This window comes from Typopeltis vanoorti, chromosome 12 (genome assembly GCF_054136105.1).
Source record: "Typopeltis vanoorti isolate ZY-2024b chromosome 12, IOZ_Tvanoo_1.0, whole genome shotgun sequence".
Classification (NCBI taxonomy): Eukaryota; Metazoa; Arthropoda; class Arachnida; order Uropygi; family Thelyphonidae; genus Typopeltis; species Typopeltis vanoorti.
The window spans coordinates 130,145,170-130,166,257 of NC_143560.1; the positions used below are offsets into that span (position 1 = coordinate 130,145,170).

The 21,088-nt window shown below is 35.6% G+C and overlaps 1 protein-coding gene across 4 annotated transcripts in view; it reads left to right on the forward strand.

Moving 5' to 3' along the window:
• The window catches only part of LOC150101225 (asparagine synthetase domain-containing protein 1), a 311,734-nt gene that overhangs the window by 170,327 nt on the left and 120,319 nt on the right, over positions 1–21,088 (forward strand). For all 4 annotated transcript variants that reach the window (XR_016549180.1, XM_090402011.1, XM_090402013.1 and 1 more), the window contains exon 7: positions 11,284–11,485. Coding sequence is in view for 3 of the 4 variants with exons in the window: in XM_090402011.1 (XP_090258137.1) it covers positions 11,284–11,485 (202 nt within the window). In the remaining variant the exon portion in view is untranslated. The remainder of the gene's footprint in view (positions 1–11,283; positions 11,486–21,088) is intronic.

Below are 21,088 nucleotides of genomic sequence, written 5' to 3' on the forward strand. Positions count from 1 at the left end.
GAGCGTGGTTGACAAGGGTGTTAGAGCTAAGTTTTTTACTTGGAGATTGGTGAATGAATGGAATAAGCTTCCAGAGCCTGTTGTGGGTGTTACGATTGTGAATGAGTTCAAGGCAAGGTATGATAGATACTGTGTCAATGTCAAATAGTTGTTCTTGACAGGATGTTAGGGCCTCCCTCAATGAGTCTGTCGACTCCTTGGAGTTGCCCGGAACAATAATAATAATAATAATAGTTGGAGTCCCCTATGAAAATTGCTTGGCCTGTACTCATTGTGCTATCTGCTGATGCATGTTGTCCACATTTTCTTCTCGACCCACATAGATAGCAGCAACCAACAATATATTTTGTCTTACTGGCCGCTATCTCACACCAGACAGCCTCAAATTAACCATTTTTATCGGATATATAATCTTCCTTAACTTCTGTTTTTGTTGGTCGAAGTTTTCCACTATCATTAATATCTTCTCTGAAAATACAGTATCCATTACAGGCTTTTTATTGGATTTTTTTCAGGCTTTTATTGGATACGCTAAGATTACCTGCATAGTACAAAGTAAGAGAAGGCAGTCACACTTATCTGGTAAACACCAGAGAGGAACCTTCTTAGAGGATAACCAAGAAGAGAGTCGATTAACAAGAAAAAAAACATTGGAACTAAAGTATATCTTTTAAGAATTTTTGAAATTGATTAAGAGATTCCCTTAATGTATTGAATTGGTGCTTGTCATATAGGGTCAGAATTTTTGTGACATACTTTTGTCAGGTGTGGTAGATCGTCTTTTAGGTAAAAACATTCTGTAGCATGATGCTTCAGAAAGTATCAAGTTCTAGTTTAAGGTCATTTGAGTTGGAACAGACAGGTGCTGTATCAAGTAAAGATTTAATGAGATCTGTTTAAAATCATTTTTGAATAGAGAAACCAAAGTTGCTAGTACACTAGATGGGGCATGGAAGAGGATGTCCAAGAAGGCTAATTTTCCATCCTTTTCTTTTTCCATCGTGAAGTTTATGCAAATATGTTGGCTGTTAATCTTGGTCGAGAAGCAAGGTATAGCTGCTTCACATTCAGGCCAAATGCTAAAATATTATCATCCACTTAGCATGCTCAAACATTTGTGATTGTATTGAGAATAATAATCAGTCTTCCAGATGTTCCAAGTAGAAATTAGCGAAGGACAGAGAAAGGGGACTGCCCATGGCAGTACCTTTTAATCTACTTGTAGATTTTGTCATCATCATCAAATTCCTGATATGTACCCTCAAGGGGTGTAGTACTATCATATCCTGTAGGATATGATAGTACTACATGAAAAATATACATCATTACTAACTTCCTATCCACAATTTTCCTCTAAATCAATCTGTTCCCTGTTAAGATTCCAACATGATCTTTTATTTCTATCTTCTAAGGTACTTTTCATTGCACCAATCCACCTACATCTTGGTCTTCCCTCTGGGTCTTTTTTCCTGCCAACCTGGTAGAGAACACTTGTTTTGCTAATCTTTCCATTCTGTTTAAGTGACCACCTGAGATTAACACATTCCTGGATTCTAATAATATCAAGTTCTTTCCTAATATCTTTGTTTTTAATATGATATTGCGACTGCCATCTGTGTGAGCCTTTGGTATCAGTGGCAATATCATATTTAAAAATGTAGATTTTGTTTACTCTACAAACTCTACAAAATTTGTTTCTTTGATTTGAAACATCATCCAAAAATTGCTTGCAACTTCTAGGTCAGCTTGTTCTTTCTCCACATACTTTTTTTTGTCAGTGTTCTGTTCAGACTAGCAAAGTTGCCATATTTACTTGAATATAACTCGCACTTTTTTTCCCCAAAATTAAAGTTAAAAAATCTTGGTGTTGAGATATATGTAGGGATTTTCATAAACTAAAGTTTTTCAGGAAAAAACAAAATTGATGTCATTATCATAATCAAATTCCTGCCATGTACCCTCTAGGGGTGTACAGGATATGATTGTACCACATGAAAAATTTATATCATTACTAACTTCCTATCTACAATTTTCCTCCAAATCAGTCTGTTACTTGTCAAGACTCCAACATTATCAGATCTTATATTTCTATCGTCTAAGGCACTTTGTACCGTATCAATCCACCTATATCTTGGTCTTCCTCTGGAAGGATGTTTTTCTAATCTTTCCTCGCCTATTCTGTTTAAGATTAGCTCTTTTAATGCATTCCTGGATGCTGACACTGCCATGTTCTTTCCTAATATCCTCATTTTTAATATGATATTGCCATTGATGCCATCTGTTCACGGCTCTAATCTTTCTCAGGATTCTCATATCTGCAGTCTTTAGTCTTTGGTCAAGTGTTTTACTTCTGACCCAGCTGTCAGATCCATAAGTTAAAACTGGTTTGAACACTGTCTTGTATATAGCTAATTTAGTGTTCCGACTAATTTCTCTCTTATTCCATATGAATTTATTCAAAAGTGACGTTTATAATTAAATCCTCAGTATTCATTATAATTTATTATTTCTTACATTATTTATAAAATGAATGCATTCAAATTTTAATTATCAGTGTTATTTACATGATTTGCCCCTCACCTTCATCACACAATATATTTGAATCTTTTAGTGCAATGCTTCTGTAATTAATTATTTCTGGTGAAATCATGTCCCAAGCTCTCAAAATCCAGTTGCACAACTTGTAATGATGGTCTCTTAATCCATCCCCATACAATCCAAGATTGACTAGAAGTCAATGCTCTCACTCTCATATTTGCTTCCATCTCTGTGCATATGATTGGTGCAGTATTAACAAAAGATTGTGCAAACTCAACGACAATTTCAAGCTGGCGATTGTTGAGCTGAAATACTGATTCTCCTCATCCGAATTCCAAAATGTTTAAAACTGCCACAAGAACATTCACTGTCTATGTCTTAAAGTTTTAAAATTTTTTTGTGTGTAAACTATATATGAAACTTTTTAATTTATTTTTCGTATAGTAAAATGAGGGTTGCAAGATATATGCTAGGTCAGGCTATGTTCAAACAAATACAGTATTTAAACAGTGGCAGTCATTATTGCACAAAGCACTAGCAAATAAATTGTATGAGATTAAGACTTTTTTTTTTTTCTAAGCTCCATAATATAACACTCATTTTCCCCATGCATGCATTCTTTGCTACTCTCAGAATCTACTCTCCTTTACACTCTATCTCCCTATATCCCTGCCATCTCCTCTGTTTCTCTATCCAGCTTGCATTCCTATTGATTGTTTACCATATTCTGGTGGAGTGCCTATATTGCATTCCTCTCCAGGAGATGAAAATAATTTCTACATGGCATAAAAATGTACATTGCTCAAAACAATTAGAGGATATTTTAGTTTCTTCGAATAATTATAACTATTGGGTACTTTATACATGAATAAATATTGCTTACTTATGGATAGGGTGTAATTGATGAGATATTGTTTAAATAATCGATATTTATTGCAAATTTAACAAATTATACATTTTAGCATGAAATAATAACAGCATTGCTCGTTTTTTTTTTTTTTTTTTTTTTTTTTTTTAATACATCAGATGTTTACTTACCTTGTGTACTGCTGTAACCTTTGTAATGGTGCAATATTACCTCTGCTTCTTGCACTAGTAAACCACCAACCAGGAGGGCATTGTTTATTATTATTAAACTTCCGGGGAGTCAAGGGAGGCCAAGCATTATTCACACTAGAAGCACTCACAATTTCAACAGGCAAGCTGTTCCACTCACTCACAGTTCTGTGAAAGAAAAATTTAGCTGTCACCTCCTCTCTTAACCGCACACCAGCTTAACTTTCATGCATGTCCCTTTTTCCTCTCTCCACCTTCCATAGGATGAAAAATTTTATCAACTGATATCCTATAATGCCCTTTCAAAAGTTTCTAGACCTCTATCATAGCACAGACAGACTTTCTTCTGTTTGCTGTCCACATACTCTCAGTTTATCCTCATATTCTACATTCCATAATCCTGATATTATCTTTGTATTTCTTCTTTGAGCCTTTCCACAGCTTCTTTATTCTCTTTGGAACCCAGGAGACCAAATCTGCAAGTAGTATTCTAAATAAAAGTGGTCATATCAAGACTTTGTAAAGAGGCAAAATGATTCCCATATCCTTACATTAAAATACTCTGCTTTTAACAAACCCATGTTATCCATCAAAGAGCATGCATGCCGTTATTAAACCAGTTCTGAATCTTGATCCTCACTAACGTCTCTAACACTTTAACTACAACTCTTGTCACACAGATTGACCTATAATACAAAGCCTTAATCTTATCAGATGCCATATGAAGTGGGACAGTTTTGTCCTCTTTCCACCCTTTTGGAACTTGTCCCAATGTAAAACTCTTATTAAAAAGGTTTGTCAAAGCTGATGCTATTCTTCCTCCTCTTCCAAAACATTCCTTCAAAACTTGAAGTGATATATTATCTTGCCTTAAAGCCATAAAGTCTTATTAACATAAAAAATTAGCCCTTAAATCTCTAAGAAATAACCAAAACATCATTTTTACCAAAGTAGATAAAAGCAATACTACCATCAATCTTAATTGGACAGCATACCTTGAATAACATAAAGTTGTTCAATAATTATTCATAAATCTCCCCCTCCACAGGAAGGACTGCTTAATGATGGTATTGGTCCTTTTCATTCTTCCCCTTTTTCTTTGCATATTCTTTGTTCTACTTATCATGAGTCTTCTATCTTCCATACTACCATCACTAGAAACCAGTACCATGTTTGTTGTGCAGTGCAACCCGTAGACATCCAGAAAGGATGGCCTAGTATCTTGCACTACTTTGCCCTTTGCTTTGGCAAGACAGTTGTCCTGGAAAACCCAGACAGGATCAGTCAACTAGTGGGCTTGCTTGCAAGGGTCAAGAGTACTGGACTGTCTCCTATCCCATGGTCCAGGGACAGGTCCAAAGGCTTGCTGTGTTGCTCATATAGCATCCATGATAACCCTGGCATTCCAACCTGAGAACAGTTACCTGAGCTCTGGCATTGAACAAAAAACTCTTGAGCATAAATCCTTCATTCTCAATTGTTTCAAGGGGCCCTAACAAAGTCCCTTCCAAGTAATGATACTATTGATACATCTTTTCATAACAGAAATAAGAAACAAAAGACATGATACCACTATAAATGTACCAGTCTTTATCATCATCCGCAACAGGTTAAAAGCCAATAGGGAAAATGTCACCTTTCTTCATTCAAAAGGTTTAAAAGAACTGGCTGAAACTATTAAGAAACTATCTGGCAGTATCCTCATAGAAAATGTGATGTAAACCACATTCTGAAAGACTAATGTAGAATAACATCAATGAGTGGAATACCATTAACAGTTACACCCCCATAAAATCGATACAAAATAAATAACGGAAAAAACTCACGTAGAAAGTATTATTTTGTATCGATATGTCTACTCACGGTTTACCTCTTTTAAAACTTACCCCCATAAAATGTTCCTGTAGAGGAGTGATCCCAGAATGGGATTCCTAGATATTTCTGATGAGGAGATATGTTCAGAGCTGACAAATCAGGTGTGGCAGGTATGAGGTGCATCTATATCTAGAGGAATGGTCATCTGGTTCCAACCAGAAACATCATCCTTATTTTTGATACTCCTATGCCTCCTTTCTTCTCTCTCCTCAACTTATTAGTTGGTGGATGGTTATGGGTTGTTGATAGTTTTGGGCTATTAATTTGACTGTTTGGTAGCTTCTTCTATTTTTGATGTCCCTCATGTATTGGGTTCTTGGTTTCCCTCCAACATCTGTTAAAGCAGGGTATCTCAATTGTCTTAGAGTGTACATCCTTAATCAACTAAGATGTTTTAAATGCCAGAAATATGGACATGACCAAACTGCCTGTCGTGGGAATAAAGAGAATGATAATTAGTCTTGCTCCCCAAAGAAAGCTAAATGTGTAAACTGCCAGGGAGAACAACCAGCCTACTCTCCTGTGCATGTCAGAAGTGGAAAGATGAAAAAGAAATACAAAAGATAAAAAGGACAAAATATATCAGGATGCAGAATGGAAGTTTCACAATACCACACCTATTCTAAGATCCTCTTATGCTGAGAAGGTAGCAGTTAAGAAAATGTCAACACCTACTCAAACTTATTTGTTTATTCTACCATCTAATAATTTCATCATACGTGAACTTTACAATCGTGACTGTTTCTCCATTGATTGCATCAATCACATGGTGTGCAATCCCACTCCAGAAATGGTTCCATTTGACTAGAGCCCATTTGTGAAAAAAATTGTAGCAAGGTTATCACTTAAAGATGAACCACCAGACCTACTCAAAGAAGAAAAAAAAATTAATACTTCAGTATCTACTGAAAGTAACTTGAACTTATCCAGTGATCATGACACATCTAAAGATGTATTGGATATTTTTCTAGAGGAAGAGGTGGATGCCAGTCATCCATACTTCCCAAAATCTTGTGAGAAATATAAAACCAACAAAGATAAGTCCTCATGCTCATGGAAATCAGAGAACCCTGTGAAGCTTAAACAATAGGAAAATTTTTACAATGGAACCATAGTGGGTTTAGCCATAATATTGATGATATCAAGCACCTACTGCAGAAACACTAACCGTTTCATTTCTGTCTGCAGGAAACGTTTAAAACTCAGTGAGGACATTACCTTCAGGAATATCATTCTTGCATGCAAGGACAGAACTGGAGATAGTTCTGCTCATGATGAAGTAGCTATCTTCATGGGCAGTCATACATCAACTCCACCTTAATTCTGCTCTGGAAGTAGTTGCAATTTACCTATTGGTGGGATTTCTTATCACAGTATGCTCAATATATTTATCACGGGGTTATGAGTCATGTAACAGAACTTGATAATCTCATATCAAACCGTACTCCTAATGGGTGACTTTAATGGACATAACCCCCCTGTAGAGTAATTCCATCTCAAATAGATGAGGTCATATCATTGAGCGAATGCTCAGCAACCTGTACCTCTGTATCTTTCCCTTATGAATAATGGAGCAAATACCTTCTTCCATATGCCTACCCACTCTTATTCTGCATTTGATCTTACAATATGTTGTAACGTTATAATATGGATGCTCATGTGGAAAATGTGTACCAGACTGACTCGAATACATTTTCCCAACTTACGAAATTTATTACTGATCCAGTCAGCCAAACACCTATCAGTGAAATATGTAACAAATTGTATTGTCTATGCAGCATCTGCAGTAATTCCAAAGACATCATCCCAATTTTCACTCTCTCCAAAGCCTTGGTAGAATCTCAAGTGCCAAGCAGCCCAAAAAGATCAAGATAAAGCATGGGATATATTTCATAGTTACCCTACCACAACAAATTTAATAACATTTAAACCTGCTCAGGCCAAAGCATATTGTGTGAAACGTCAGAGTCAAAAACTATCCAAGGATCATCATCATTAATTAATCAAACAACCAATGCAAAAAATGTACAAGATAAAATCCAGACAATGAAAGAAAGATACAGAGTACATTTGTCAACCTTGGAACGTAATGGATGTATTGTTGCTGATCCCAAAGCTATTGCAGACACTTTGGGAGAAAACTTTGTTGGAATCTTCAAAGCAACAGTTTCATATCCTCTTGATTTTTTTAATATTGAAAGAGCAACAAGAGAAACAGCAGCTAAGCTTTTGTACCAAGGAGATAGAACCCTACAATCAGGCATTTGTTAAGAAGGAACTCAAAAGAGCTCTTTTCCTGTCTCGCCCTACTCAAGTAAGCCCTGATGAGATGATAAAACACCTCTCATCATCTATGGATTTCCTTCTTTTACTATACACGAGAATATTTACAGAGGAAGAGCTTCTGGACTCTTGGCTGAAGTTAATTTTCATTGCTATCCCAAAACCAGTGAGAATCCAGCATAGGCCAACAATCATCGTCCAATTGCTTTGACTAGTTTTATTTGTAAGGTCTTGGAAAAAATGGTCAATGCAAGGCTTCTCTGGTACTTAGAAAGCAACAAACGTCTTTCCAACACACAATGTGGCTTTCATAGATAGACATTGATCAACCTTGGACCATTTGGTCCATTCAGAAACACGTATAAGATACACTTTCCTGAAACCAGAACATGTGGTTTTGAGTGTTCTTTGCTATGGAAACAGCCTGGAGATATGGTATATTAAATGATTGTAATTTTGGTATGAGGGGACACCTTCCTATTTTTATTAAGAACTTCCTATCCTGTCTAATGTTCCATGTCCTAGTGGGAAGCATGATATCTCAGCCTTATCATCAAGAAGAGGAAGTTCTTCAATGCCCTCTCTCTCTCTCAAGTGTGACCATCTTCGCTATCACAGTGAACACGATTACTGAACAGCTTCTGTTCACAATAAGTAATTGCCTGTATATTGATGACTTCACAATTTATTGTCAATCCTAAAATATGAGTCTTTGAAAGACAACTTCAACAAGCAATCAATTGTGTCTTTTCATTGTCTCTTTGTCAGGGTTCAGGTTTACTGTAGAAAAAAAAACTGTCTCCATAGACCTCTGCTAAAAATGCACTCTCTATCCTGATTCTGAATTAAGAACGTGACAAACTATTATTTCAGTAGCACCAGAGTTTAAGTTTTGGGAAGTCATCTTTGACAGAAAGCTAATATTCTTTACACACATTCGTCATCTTTGAGAAAAGTGCAAAAAAAAGTATTAAGTATCCTCCGCATTCTGTCCTCTATTGAATGTGGTTGATGTTCCTTCTTTCGCATGTATCCTGCACTTCTACATTCAGTCCTCAATTATGGATCCCAGGTTTACAGTCCTGCAAGAGAGAGCACACTCAGTAGTTGAACCATATCCATCATCAGAGTATCTGAATAACTACTTGTACTTTTCACACATCACCCATTGAAAGTTTTTATGTTCAATCAGATGAACCCTCTCTTTCACTTAGGTGAAAATATTTGTCTCTTAATTATGCCCTAAAAATAAAGTCCCTTCCAGATCATCCTATATGGACTAGTCTCTTTTCTCTTTGTTAGGAGGTCCTGTATCACACACATTACACTGCTATTTATCCTTTTGGTATGCACGTTAAAGAGGCTATGAAAGCTATTGGCTTGAGTGTTGATGACGTCGACCTGCATGAAACAAAACAGCATTCCATGACAGACTTGTATCCCATCGTGCAAGCTCTTACTTTGTCAACCACAGAAGTGTCATACACCCCCATCTGTTGACATTTGGTTGTTGAAAATTGGCATTGATTATAGCAGTTAATAAGAGAGAGAAAGAGTTTCATCATAAAAACTTTAGCCTACCCATGGTACTAATATGCTATTTACAATCTTTTTGGGGGTCATGGGGGGGAAATAAAAGGGAGGATATATATATATATCCTCCCTTTTCCATATATATATATATTTCTGTATATGGGGGGGGGAATATATATATATATATGGAAAACAGGAAGGAAGGAATCATTAATGAATATATTAACCAAACCTGGGGTATCCTGCTCTGCACCTTGATTCCCAGAAGTTGCACCTCTAAACATTTGTTGTCTGTCTGTCGATATATATAATATATATATATATATATATATATATATATATTAGAATAGGCCTAAGTTCGATTCTCGTCATGACGGGAGGAATCTTTATGTGGACTTTTTCAATCGAAGGTTAATTAGCCGATCTCATACGGAGGTAGCAAGGTTTTTTCTCCCGGAAACTCAGATTTTTCATCCCACATTCAGACAAATCGGCCCTTCAGAACACACGCAATTTACAGACAAAAAAAATACTAGTTGTGGTGGTTTGGGGCAGTGGATGGCGTTGATTGGTAGTAGAGGTTTGGTGTAGTGGTGGTGGAGACAGTTGTATAGTAAGTGTCCTCCCACGATGAGTCTTCGAACTCCTTGGAGGTGTCACAAATAATAATAATAATAATATATATATATATATAAATGGAGAATTATAAATAAGCCAATTAGTCAAGTCTTACTGATAAAGTAATGGTAAAGTAATAATTAAAATAAGTTATGCCCAAAGAGCATAACTATGAGCAAAGATCTAATTAAAATGTGCCATGTGGTTATTGACAAGCTAAGTAAGATGGAAAATAGTTGTTGATAGACAGACACAAATGTTTAGAGGTGCAACTTCTGGGAATCAGGGTGTGGAGCAGGATACCCCAAGTTTGGTTATAGGATCCTAGTTGGTTTAATATAGTCATTAATGATTTCTTCCTTCCTGTTTTCCACTTACATGTAGATCCCCATTCAGGGTTTCAAAATACGATCCAGTGGAGTGAGGTGGAATGGGAACCCTTATTCCCATATTCTCCTATGTCTGCATATTGTGTGAGATCTTGGCAGTTTTCCTGTGGAAACTTGAATTTCCAGGAGGAAAAAATCTGTCACTTCAGTATTACACTAGCTAGCACACCTTTTTTTTTCTTCCCAACATTAAATGATAGAGTAATAAATTATCTAGATGTTCTCACTACTCTTCATAACAATCTTAAAGGTTTGACAAACTGGACAGTAACACACAATTAAAATTGAATTTGGAGAAATGTAAGTTTATTAGATTGGTTAATAAGACATGTTTAGACAGATACAAACTGATTGGGAAAAGCTTTGGAAAAAATTGCTGAATAATAATGGGTTGTGTATTTTGGTTAACATGGATTTTAAATTTAGGCATCATATCAGAAAGATTACTAACAAAATGCAGAAGAATATTAGTTTAATCAAAAAAAAAATCTGTTGGATTGATTTTTTTTTCCATGTAATCAAATTTTCTCTTCACAAAACATAAACACTATCTTTGATTTTTCATCATTATATTTATTCCAGTACACACAATAGGAATTGGAAGATTTTTCAAGTTCATCAAGCCGGCCTAGTTGGACGAGTGGTTAGCATATCTGCTCTCCAGCCAAAAGGCTGTGGGTTCGAATCCTGCCGTGGGCATGGATGTTTGTGATTGTCCGTGAAAGTACTAGTGGTGGTAGTCAGCGGTAGATGGTGTTGGTGTTAGATGATGAAGGTTGGTGGAGTAGTAGAGTAGATGTCCTCCCTCGATGAGTCCTTGGACTTCCTGGAGGCGTGATGTAATAATAATAATAAGTGTTATTATTCCACTGAGTGTCTTCTATTGAAACTATAGAAAGCATTCAGTTATATCAAGCTTTACCATTTCAGGAAAAAAAAATCTATTTCCTCTGTTTCATTGATTTTTTTTTTTTCCGGTGTTTATTTTCAGATATCTTCCAGAAAATGTTCCAGTTGATCTCCTAAATGTAGCATTTGAGCATAGCCAATATAGAGGAAGTAAGTCAAATTCAAAGAAGTGTTTTGCTGATTGCACATCATTAACTTTTGATACACCTGACAGAATTACTGGAAGACAAGGTCTTATTGAGCTGTGCAAGATAGCTCCTTATAGAACATGGAATTTTGTGGAGGTAAGCTGAGTGAGTTAACTGTAAATTAATTGGAAAAATGTTTTAGTTGCTGTAGCACATGTATTAGTCTGGGCACTTAAATAATTTTCATCGTGAGAAAAATTTAAAATATAAGTTTCAGTGATTGTAATCATATTGCACATTAAAATCTTATTACCTAGTCCTCAATGTTTCATATATGCATTACCAAATCTTTTTAGTTAAATTAATATTTTTATTGTACAATGGATTTTAATCCTGAACTTTTTTTTTTTTTTTTTCATTTCAATATCCAATATATCTAATTCCAGGATTTCAATCCTGTGATGGAACTGAATAAAAATTTAAGTATATAATTTTATCAATCTTGCAAGTGGTTGATAAAATCTACAGATTAAGAATGTTTTGTGGATTTGAGGATTAGATCATCTGAAAATCCTAGATTAGAAACCAAGCATTAAATTTTTTCAGATTTAATTTCTATATAGCATGCTTCCTCTTTTTGATGAGACAGTGACATAAAATGCACATGAAATAATGGTAATTGAAAATTAATGCTTACTTCTTAACTTAAGAAACTAAGCATTATAAAATTTAGTTTTATGATAATTTTGATTATCTGTCATTCGTATCATAAAATATTATGTGGATGACATATATTTCAGAATAATGACTTTTCCCATACTCAGTATAGAACATGTGAACTGAATTAAAAATAAGTGCTATAATCTTGTGCCGGTTATGTGGTAAGCACTGCTTGGTAGAATGATATTATACACAACTGTTAGAATAATTTTAAAGAGGCAGCAGCATGCTATCAAATATACTGGTGTTCCAAAACCTAAAGACAAACACTATTTCTGAAGATTACAACCACAAATCCAGATGAATTAGCTTGTGGCAATTTGTATAACGGACAATTTCAAGTAGAAAGTGTGTACACATTCAAATTTTCGACTCACTTGCAAAGGGGGTCACGTGGTAGCACTCAACATTATAAAAGGCAAAAAGGCTGCAATAAGCGAATTTTGTTTAAAGGAAGCTCTTTTCATGATGGAATAAAGTTGTAAAGTTTAATATCATATTGAAAAGAAGTGTCTAAGAAAGTTTCAAAAAGAATCAAAGTTGAGCATCTTTCAGGTCTGACTGTAGACACAAATACACTAATTTCCATAAATTAAGGAGCAAAGAGAAAAATCGCCATTACTCAGGGATGAAAGGTAAAAAAACATATGAAAGACAGATACATTATGTAAAATGTGATGGTGAGCCTGGTTATCATACACAAATGAGTTGCACTGTCAGCAGAATAGGCATATGAGCCATGACATAAAAGTTGGAGTTTTGGAGTGGGTTTCCCATTCATGTCTGGATGGAGAGCAAAACATTTTGTGATAGCAAAATTCTTGAATTTTGACCATAAGACATCATTAAACCAAAGAATTCAGATAGTGAGTCTTTGTAAGACTGGAAGCAGGCCAAAGTTATGTGGAGATGGTTACATGTGAGTCATTACTGGTTCACAGATTGTGGAACCAATTCCAATAGTCAGAGACAGCATTATTGGAGATACAGAGAAGAAAACTGGGTTGCTGATATCTCCAGTTATCTGCTCACTGAAACAGGAGTGCTATTCTGATTCAGCTATGATCTGACCTGGCTTTGGCTAGAAATTGGCTTCTTCCACTGGGCACAGATGATTTCATGAAGGTGGTCTATACTAAGTGATGGTAGTCTGCATGCCCCTACTCCCATTCTACAGGAAAGAATGTTTGAAATGGAACAGGCTCCACATCAACTGGACCAAGACCAATGGGGTAGGTATTGTTTACAGACAAGTCATTCCGATCTGCTGTACAAAATTATACCAGTTGTTCTCTGATCTGGAGAGAACCAGGAATATATTATCATACCTTTAATGTCCATAAAAGAGACACTTATGATGGAAGTTGTGTGATGAATTTGGGAGGCATTTTGTTGGGGTGGCTGCATTGACTTCTAATATTTGCTTTTTAGTGGAACCATAAATGCTGCAACTTATAGTCCTGGACTCCTATGTTTGTGCATATGTGTTTCAATAGGGGAAACATTTATTTTACAAGATAATAATGCTAACACTCATCATATGAAGCTCATGGACCAATATCTTCAATAAGAGACAATCGTACATATAAACTGACCAGCCAGGTCTCCTGTTCTTCCCCTATTGAGCATGTTTGGGATTCTCTGGGTACACGTGTTGCTACTTTCCTCATTCCATGAGTTCCTTTGTGGGAGCAATGGTTATTATCAACTGAGTTCCTGGATGCCATTATAAACAGTATGAAACATCATTGTGAGGGATGACCACATTCCTTATTCAGGCACTTTGACAATCTCATTTTGACCTTGTTTTTTGCCATTGTCTTCATGTACCATGTGCTACTGGATTAAACAATTTATTTAAAATTTTTATAAGTGTTTCTTTCAAATCTCATATCACTGCTTTTCACTGAAATGCATACAAATTCATATTTTTGATTCATGATTTTTCTATTTGTTCCCTAATTTATGAAACTAGTATACAGAAATATTATTCAAGAAAAAATTAGAATTTGAAAACAAGAATCAAACCTTGGAGATTCAGTTACGACCGCAAAGAAAGCACTTGTTGATTCATCCAGAGATGCACCTAGTGAGTATTTCTACAAGAATAGAAAAATCAGAACGCTATTTGAATTGAAAGTTCCTGGAAATAGCTAGCTTGTCCTTTGAGAGAATTCAGAGAAAAATGTAAGAAAGTGAAGTACTGTGTAAAACTAGCTAAACGAATGTTAGGGAAAGCTAGTTTTACACAGTATTTCACTTTGCAAAAAATAAATATCAGTAAAGGAAGGTGACAAAATATTCTGGAGACTATTGAAAATGTTTAAAAATGGAGGAAAGATACTGTAAAAGTAATCAGAGATAATAAAGGTAACATGAAAACTAAAGACAAAAATGTTCTATATGTGTGAAGTATAGCCTCCGTAGCTCAGTCAGTATAGATGAAGCCTTTTGGTCAGAAAGACCTGGGTTTGATTCCCTGGATTTGAAGCTCTATATGGAGCTTCAAATTTTCCAGCAGCCACACTGCAAATTCAGGACACCTGGTTCAAAAAATTAGAAATCAAATCAGCTAACGTCTTTTATTCTCTTATAGGGAGTAGGCGAAAGGCGTTTTAGTCCTATCTAACTTTTGGAGACTGAGTGGGCAGTTCAATCTTTGCTGGTAGGCAATCAGAGATAGCTGGCCTAAGGCTATCACTAATTTAAGCAGCCTGCAGCAAAGAGGCAGCTCAACAAGTGCCACCATCTCGTTGTCCCTAACACAATATTTTAATGCTGAAATTGTGTGGGTTCTATGGTCATTTTTTTCTGAGTTTTCAGGAGAAAAAACCACTTGCTCATGCCAGAGATCAACTAACTCAGGAGCTGATCAAAAAAAAAAAAAGGCTTAGAAAAAAGTTCCTATAGTTGGTGACTAGACTTGAACTTAAGTCTAGTGGGGTGGACTAGATCTTCAGGTGGTTTAGCACTGAGGAGTGAATACCACTCTTACTGAGCTACAGAGGCTCTCGGTGAGCCAGACAGGAGGCTTGGTTAGAAAGTTGAATTCCAGATTAATGAAGTAGGACTCTTGTACCCATCAGTAAAAAGTGAAAGAAAACTGAATATGTGAATTATAGAGGAATTTTCCCTACTGAGTGTTTCTGGAAAATTTATGCAAGCATGCTTGATAAAAGGCTAAGAAAAATTGTGGCAGGGAAACGTTTAGAAGAACAAGCTGGTTTCAGGCAAAAAAGAGGTTGTCATGATCAGATTTTTACTATACGACAAATAATTAAGAAATCATGGGAAATGCTACAAAACGATGTAAACGATGCATTGTATCAAGCAACACCTAGCTTATATTTGAGTTGGAAGTTCATCATCATCATCATCATCAAATTCCTGCCATGTACCCTCCAGGGGTGTACAGGATATGACAGTACTACATGAAAAAATTACATCATTACTAACTTCCTATCTACAATTTTCCTCCAAATCAGTCTGTTACTTGTCAAGACTCCGACATTATCAGATCTTATATTTCTATCGTCTAAGGCACTTTGTACCGTATCAACCCACCTATATCTTGGTCTTCCTCTGGGTCGTTTTCCTGCCAACCTGGCAGAGAACACTTGTTTTGCTAATCTTTCCTCTCCCATTCTATTTAAGTGACCATACCATCTGAGATTAGCTCTGCTAACGCATTCCTGGATGTGATAATGTCAGGTTCTTTCCTAATATCCTCGTTTTTAATATGATATTGCCATTGATGCCATCTGTTCATGCCTCTAATCTTTCTCAGGACTCTCATATCTGCGGTCTCTAGTCTTTGGTCAAGTGTTTTACTTCTGACCCAGCTCTCAGATCCATAAGTTAAAATTGGTTTGAACACAGTCTTGTATACAGCTAATTTAGTGTTCCGACTAATTTCTTTCTTATTCCATATGAATTTATTCAATTGACTTCCCACGATACCAGCTTTGCTGATTCTGTTGTCTATTTCTATATTTAGTTTACCATCTTCAGTAAAAATTGTGCCTAAGTAGCTGAAATGTTTTACTTGTTCCACAGGTTCTCCATTCACAACACAGTTGACATTTTCAATGATTCTGCCTATTTTCATTGTCTTTGTCTTTTTATTGCTGACCTTCATACCATATCTATTACAACAGCTATTCAATTTAGTCAGAGAATCTTGCAGACTTGTAGCGGATTTATTTAGAAGTATAACATCATCCGCATAAAGCAAAGAGCTGACATTAACATCTCCAATTTTGATATCAGGTTTAATACCACATTCCTTCATAATGTGATCCATATAGATAATGAATAACAGAGGGGATAATGTACATCCTTGTCTCACACCAGATTTAACATTAAACCATCTTCCTGTACTTCCTTCAATTCTAACTGCTGACTCACAACTCAAATAAAGACTAAGTATTGCTTGATATAATGCCCCATTGACACCATATAACTGCAGCGTATTGAATAGCTTCTCTCTTGGCACCTTGTCATATGCCTTTTCCAAATCGACAAAACTTAAATACAGATCTTTGTTATATTCCCATGCTTTCTCGACTATTTGTCGTAAAGTGAAGATCTGATCCTGACAGCCTCTATTTGGCCTGAATCCAGCTTGTTCTTCACCAAGCTTTTCTTCCACAATTCTTCTCAACCGTTTCTCAAGTATACTTGCATAGATCTTGCCAGGAACACTCAGTAGGGAAATACCTCTGTAATTCTCACATTCAGTTTTATTTCCCTTTTTATATATGGGTACTATGAGAGCTCTACTCCAATCATCGGGAATTCGTCCCTCTGTCCAGGCTTTCTGAACTATGCAGTGCAGCCACTGTAAGACTCTTATACCACCATACTTCAGCATTTCTGGTCGAATATCATCTACTCCTGCTGCCTTTCCACATTTCAAGCCTTTGATGGCTTTTTCTACTTCAAGTATGGATATGTATTCCTGACTGCATGCCTGGTCAGTGTTTTTTATCACTGTGCTGTCATCACTGCTTGTTTCATTTAGCAGTTTTTCAAAGTAATTACTCCATACTTCAAGGATATCTTTTTCTCCTGTTTTCATTTCACCTTTATCATCTCTAATTCCTTTTACAGCACTCTTTCCTCCATTCCTAAGCTTCTTCAACAACCTCCAGAATATTTTGCCACCTTCTTGATATTTATTTTCTATATTCTTGCCAAAGTCCTCCCATGACTTTTGTTTAGCTAGTTTTACACACTGTTTAGCTTTCTTACATTTGTCTCTGTATTCTGTAAGAGTAAAAGCTGACTTATTTGCCAGGAACTTTTGATATGCTTTCTTCTTTTCCTTCACTGCCTCTTTAACTTCCTGTGTCCACCAGGGAGTTCTGATTTTTTTATCCTTGCACACAACCTCACCACATGCCTCTCTGGTAGAATCAATCAATGTTTCCTTCAGAGTTTGCCACTGAATCTCCAAGGTTTGATTCCTGTTCTCAAACTCTTTCATTTTCTTTTCAATAATATTTCTGTATTTTAGTCTATAGTTCACATCTGAGAGCTGCTCAACTTTTAATCGCTTTAAAACTTTCTTACATGTTATTCTCTTCAATATGAAATTCAATTTTATCCTGCTCAAGACTAAATAGTGATCACTTCCAATTTCAAATCCTCTGTACACTCTGGTGTCCTGCACCAGGGAGAAAACATCACTATCAACAATAACATAGTCAATGAGACTTTTCTTATTCCTAGCCTCTTCTCTCCATGTGAATTTGTGCACATTTTTATGTTGGAACATGGTGTTAGTAATAACCAGTCCATGTCCTGAGCAGAAATCCAACAGATATTTGCCATTATTATTAGCTTTGCTCTTTTCTCCAAATTTTCCCAAAATATTTTTGTATGTCTCACAATCATTTCCTACTCTACTATTTAGATCCCCAACAAGGACCAACTTTTCCTTTTTCATTGTGTCAGTTGCTTTTTCTAAAGCCTCAAAAAATTCCTCCACTTCTACCTTAGTAGAACCTTCTGTGGGACCATAGGCACAAATAAGTCTCATTGTCCAGTTCCCCATTCTCATATTTGCCCACATTACTCTACTTGAGACTGACTGCCATTCAAGAAGATTAGCCTCGTATTTTGTGTTGAATACTATGGCTACTCCTTCTTTTCCTTGATTGTGATTGCCTGAATATAACATTTTGTATTTATTGCTCAGAAAGATCTCACCAGTTTTGGTCTTTTTTGTTTCAGTCACCCCTATTATGTCGATCTGGTACTTATCTAATTCCTCAGCTAGCTCCATATCTTTGCCATTCAGGCTTCTTACGTTGATAGTAATTTATTACTATCAAGTTGGAAGTTAGCCGTTATAATTGAAGATGGTACAGGAAGATGGTATGATGTTAATTCGGTTTGAAACAAGAATGCACATTTTGTATGTATTACTATATAAAAGAAAGTGTTTAAACCTGATATTAGCATTGGAGGTTATAATCTCAATTGTTTACATAACATAACATAATATAATATAACAACATAGATGATGTTATATTCCTAAATAAATCCAGTAGAAGTGCAAGAATTCCTGATAAAATGGAATAGCTTTTTTAATAAATTTGGTATGAAAATCAGCAATAAAAAGACAAAGACTAAGAAAAAAGAGAACTCTGAAAACATCAACTGCATCCTATAGAACAAGTAAAACATCACAGCTATTTAGGCACAATTTTCAGTGAAATAGCCAACTTAATATGGTAGAGAGTCAACTGGTTAAATTTATATAGAATAAGAGAAACGAGTCAAAACACTAAACTAGCTGTATACAGATGGCGTTCAAACTACTTTTAACTTATAGGTGTGAGAGCAGGGTTATAAATAAAAGACTTGATCAGAGACTTGAGACCATAGATATGAGAGTTCTTAGAAAAATTAGTGGGATGAACATGTGGCATCAATGGCAGACTCATATTTAAGATGAGGATATTAAAAAGGAACAAACGCTGTGTGCATTGGTATTCTCTTAAAAGAATGGAAAGGAAAGATTAGCTTAGCCAATTTGATGCTAAGATCGCAATAAAAAGCCCTGGCAGAAGACCAAGATGTAGGTGGATTGATACAGTATGAAGTGCTTTAGAAGACCAAAATATAAGATCTATCGGTATTGGAGTGCTATCAGATAAAGATTCCTTTGTAGGAAGATTGCCAATAGAAAGTCATTAATAATATTCATGTAACACTATCAAATGTCCTGTTCATATCCATTGGGTACATATCAATGATATGATGATGATAATTGTTAGTATTAAAACTAGTGGTTAACTTTATTTACTGTGTAAACATGTTAATTAACTTGAGTCACTAAAACTTCATCTGATGTTTCTTTTCCAGAAAGACTTATCAAGAAGGTAAACTTTATGTCCAGTCAGCCATTGTTGTTTCACAATTTGAAAGAGTAGTAAACAATCAAGAAATTGCAATAACATTGTCTGTCAGTCTGTTTAGGATTGCAAGCCTTTTATCTCTGAAATATTTTTTTTTATCATATGAATCTTTCTCACATGAAGTTAATCTGTTGAACATTTAGTAATATGGACAGGCTTAATTCAGTTGCCTTGAGACCTGATATATCATTTTTTCAAGCCATTTTAGAGTAGCTGGTCTCTCACGGAATGATTAAAATTGTTTCCCACCTTCTACTTAATTCATCTCTCTTAGATATCATTCTGCATTTTTTCTTCCTTTTAAAATATAGGGACGTATGTTAATCCAGCACAATTAACTTTTCACTATTATTCCTTCAGCAAGTTTTAAATGTTGACTGTTATTTGCAATACTTCTTTATGGTATTAACTCACGCCATGCAGGAACCAAATAATTATCTAAATGTATTGAGCAGTTTTTATTTCACTAGATTAAACTAACATCTTTGGGTATAGAAGCACTTGTCATAAATACAAAGAACTACAATCAAGTAACTAAGTAAAATAATTTGTAATAGAATGTATGGATGAATTACATTCTTAGCATGTGCCTACTAGATTATATATATATATATATATATATAGCAATTTGTAGTATTAACTCGGCACTGGGATATGTTCATATACTTCTTCAGGCGTAGGAACGTAGAAAGCAAGTAAACACTATAAAACAACTATTATAAAATCAGTTAGCTTTGAACTGTAGCTACAGTCCGTGTTGAAGTTGTATTGTTAAGTAGCTGTGTGCATCTGATTTCACGCGTGTGCCAATATCGGATAGCAGAGCTGAAAGAGTCCGGTAGATTATAGCTGAGGTTTTTATTAATGTGATGAGGGTCCATAACAATTTCCTTAGACTCGACTATGCGTCGCTCCACCTCGTCACAGCATATATGAAGGTATGAACAACCTCAAACCTTCATATATGCCGTGACGAGGTGGAGCGACGCATAGTCGAGTCTAAGGAAATTGTTATGGACCCTCATCACATAAATAATAACCTCAGCTATAATCTACCGGACTCTTTCAGCTCTGCTATCCAATATTGGCACATGCATGAAATCAGACGCACGCAGCTACTTAACAATAGAACTTCAACACGGACTGTAGCTACAGTTCAAAGCTTAATGATTTTATAATAGTCGTTTTATAGTGATACGATGTTTCTTATAGTGCTTACTTGCTTTCTATGTTCCCACGCCTGAAGAAGTCGGACAGTCCGATGAAACATGTTGCGTTTTGAATAAATTTAATTGTTATTCTAGTCTTGGTTATAGTCAGTATATATGAATATATATGTATATATACAGTTTGATGTCCAATGATTAATAAACCCTCGACACCGCAAAGTAAAAGAGGGAAAAAGGAAGATGAGATGAGATATATAGTAGAATTTGATCATTTGGCTGAAGTTGCTCTCCAAAAGATCACCTTTTCGTCTATCCCATCCAGGAGTATATCAGGATCCCTGTTCTTGTGAACTTTCATATAATATGCAGACTGGTAGCTACCAGGGTTATTTTTGTGATTTAGGCAAATTATGCTGCCTCAAAAAATATAGATTATACCATAT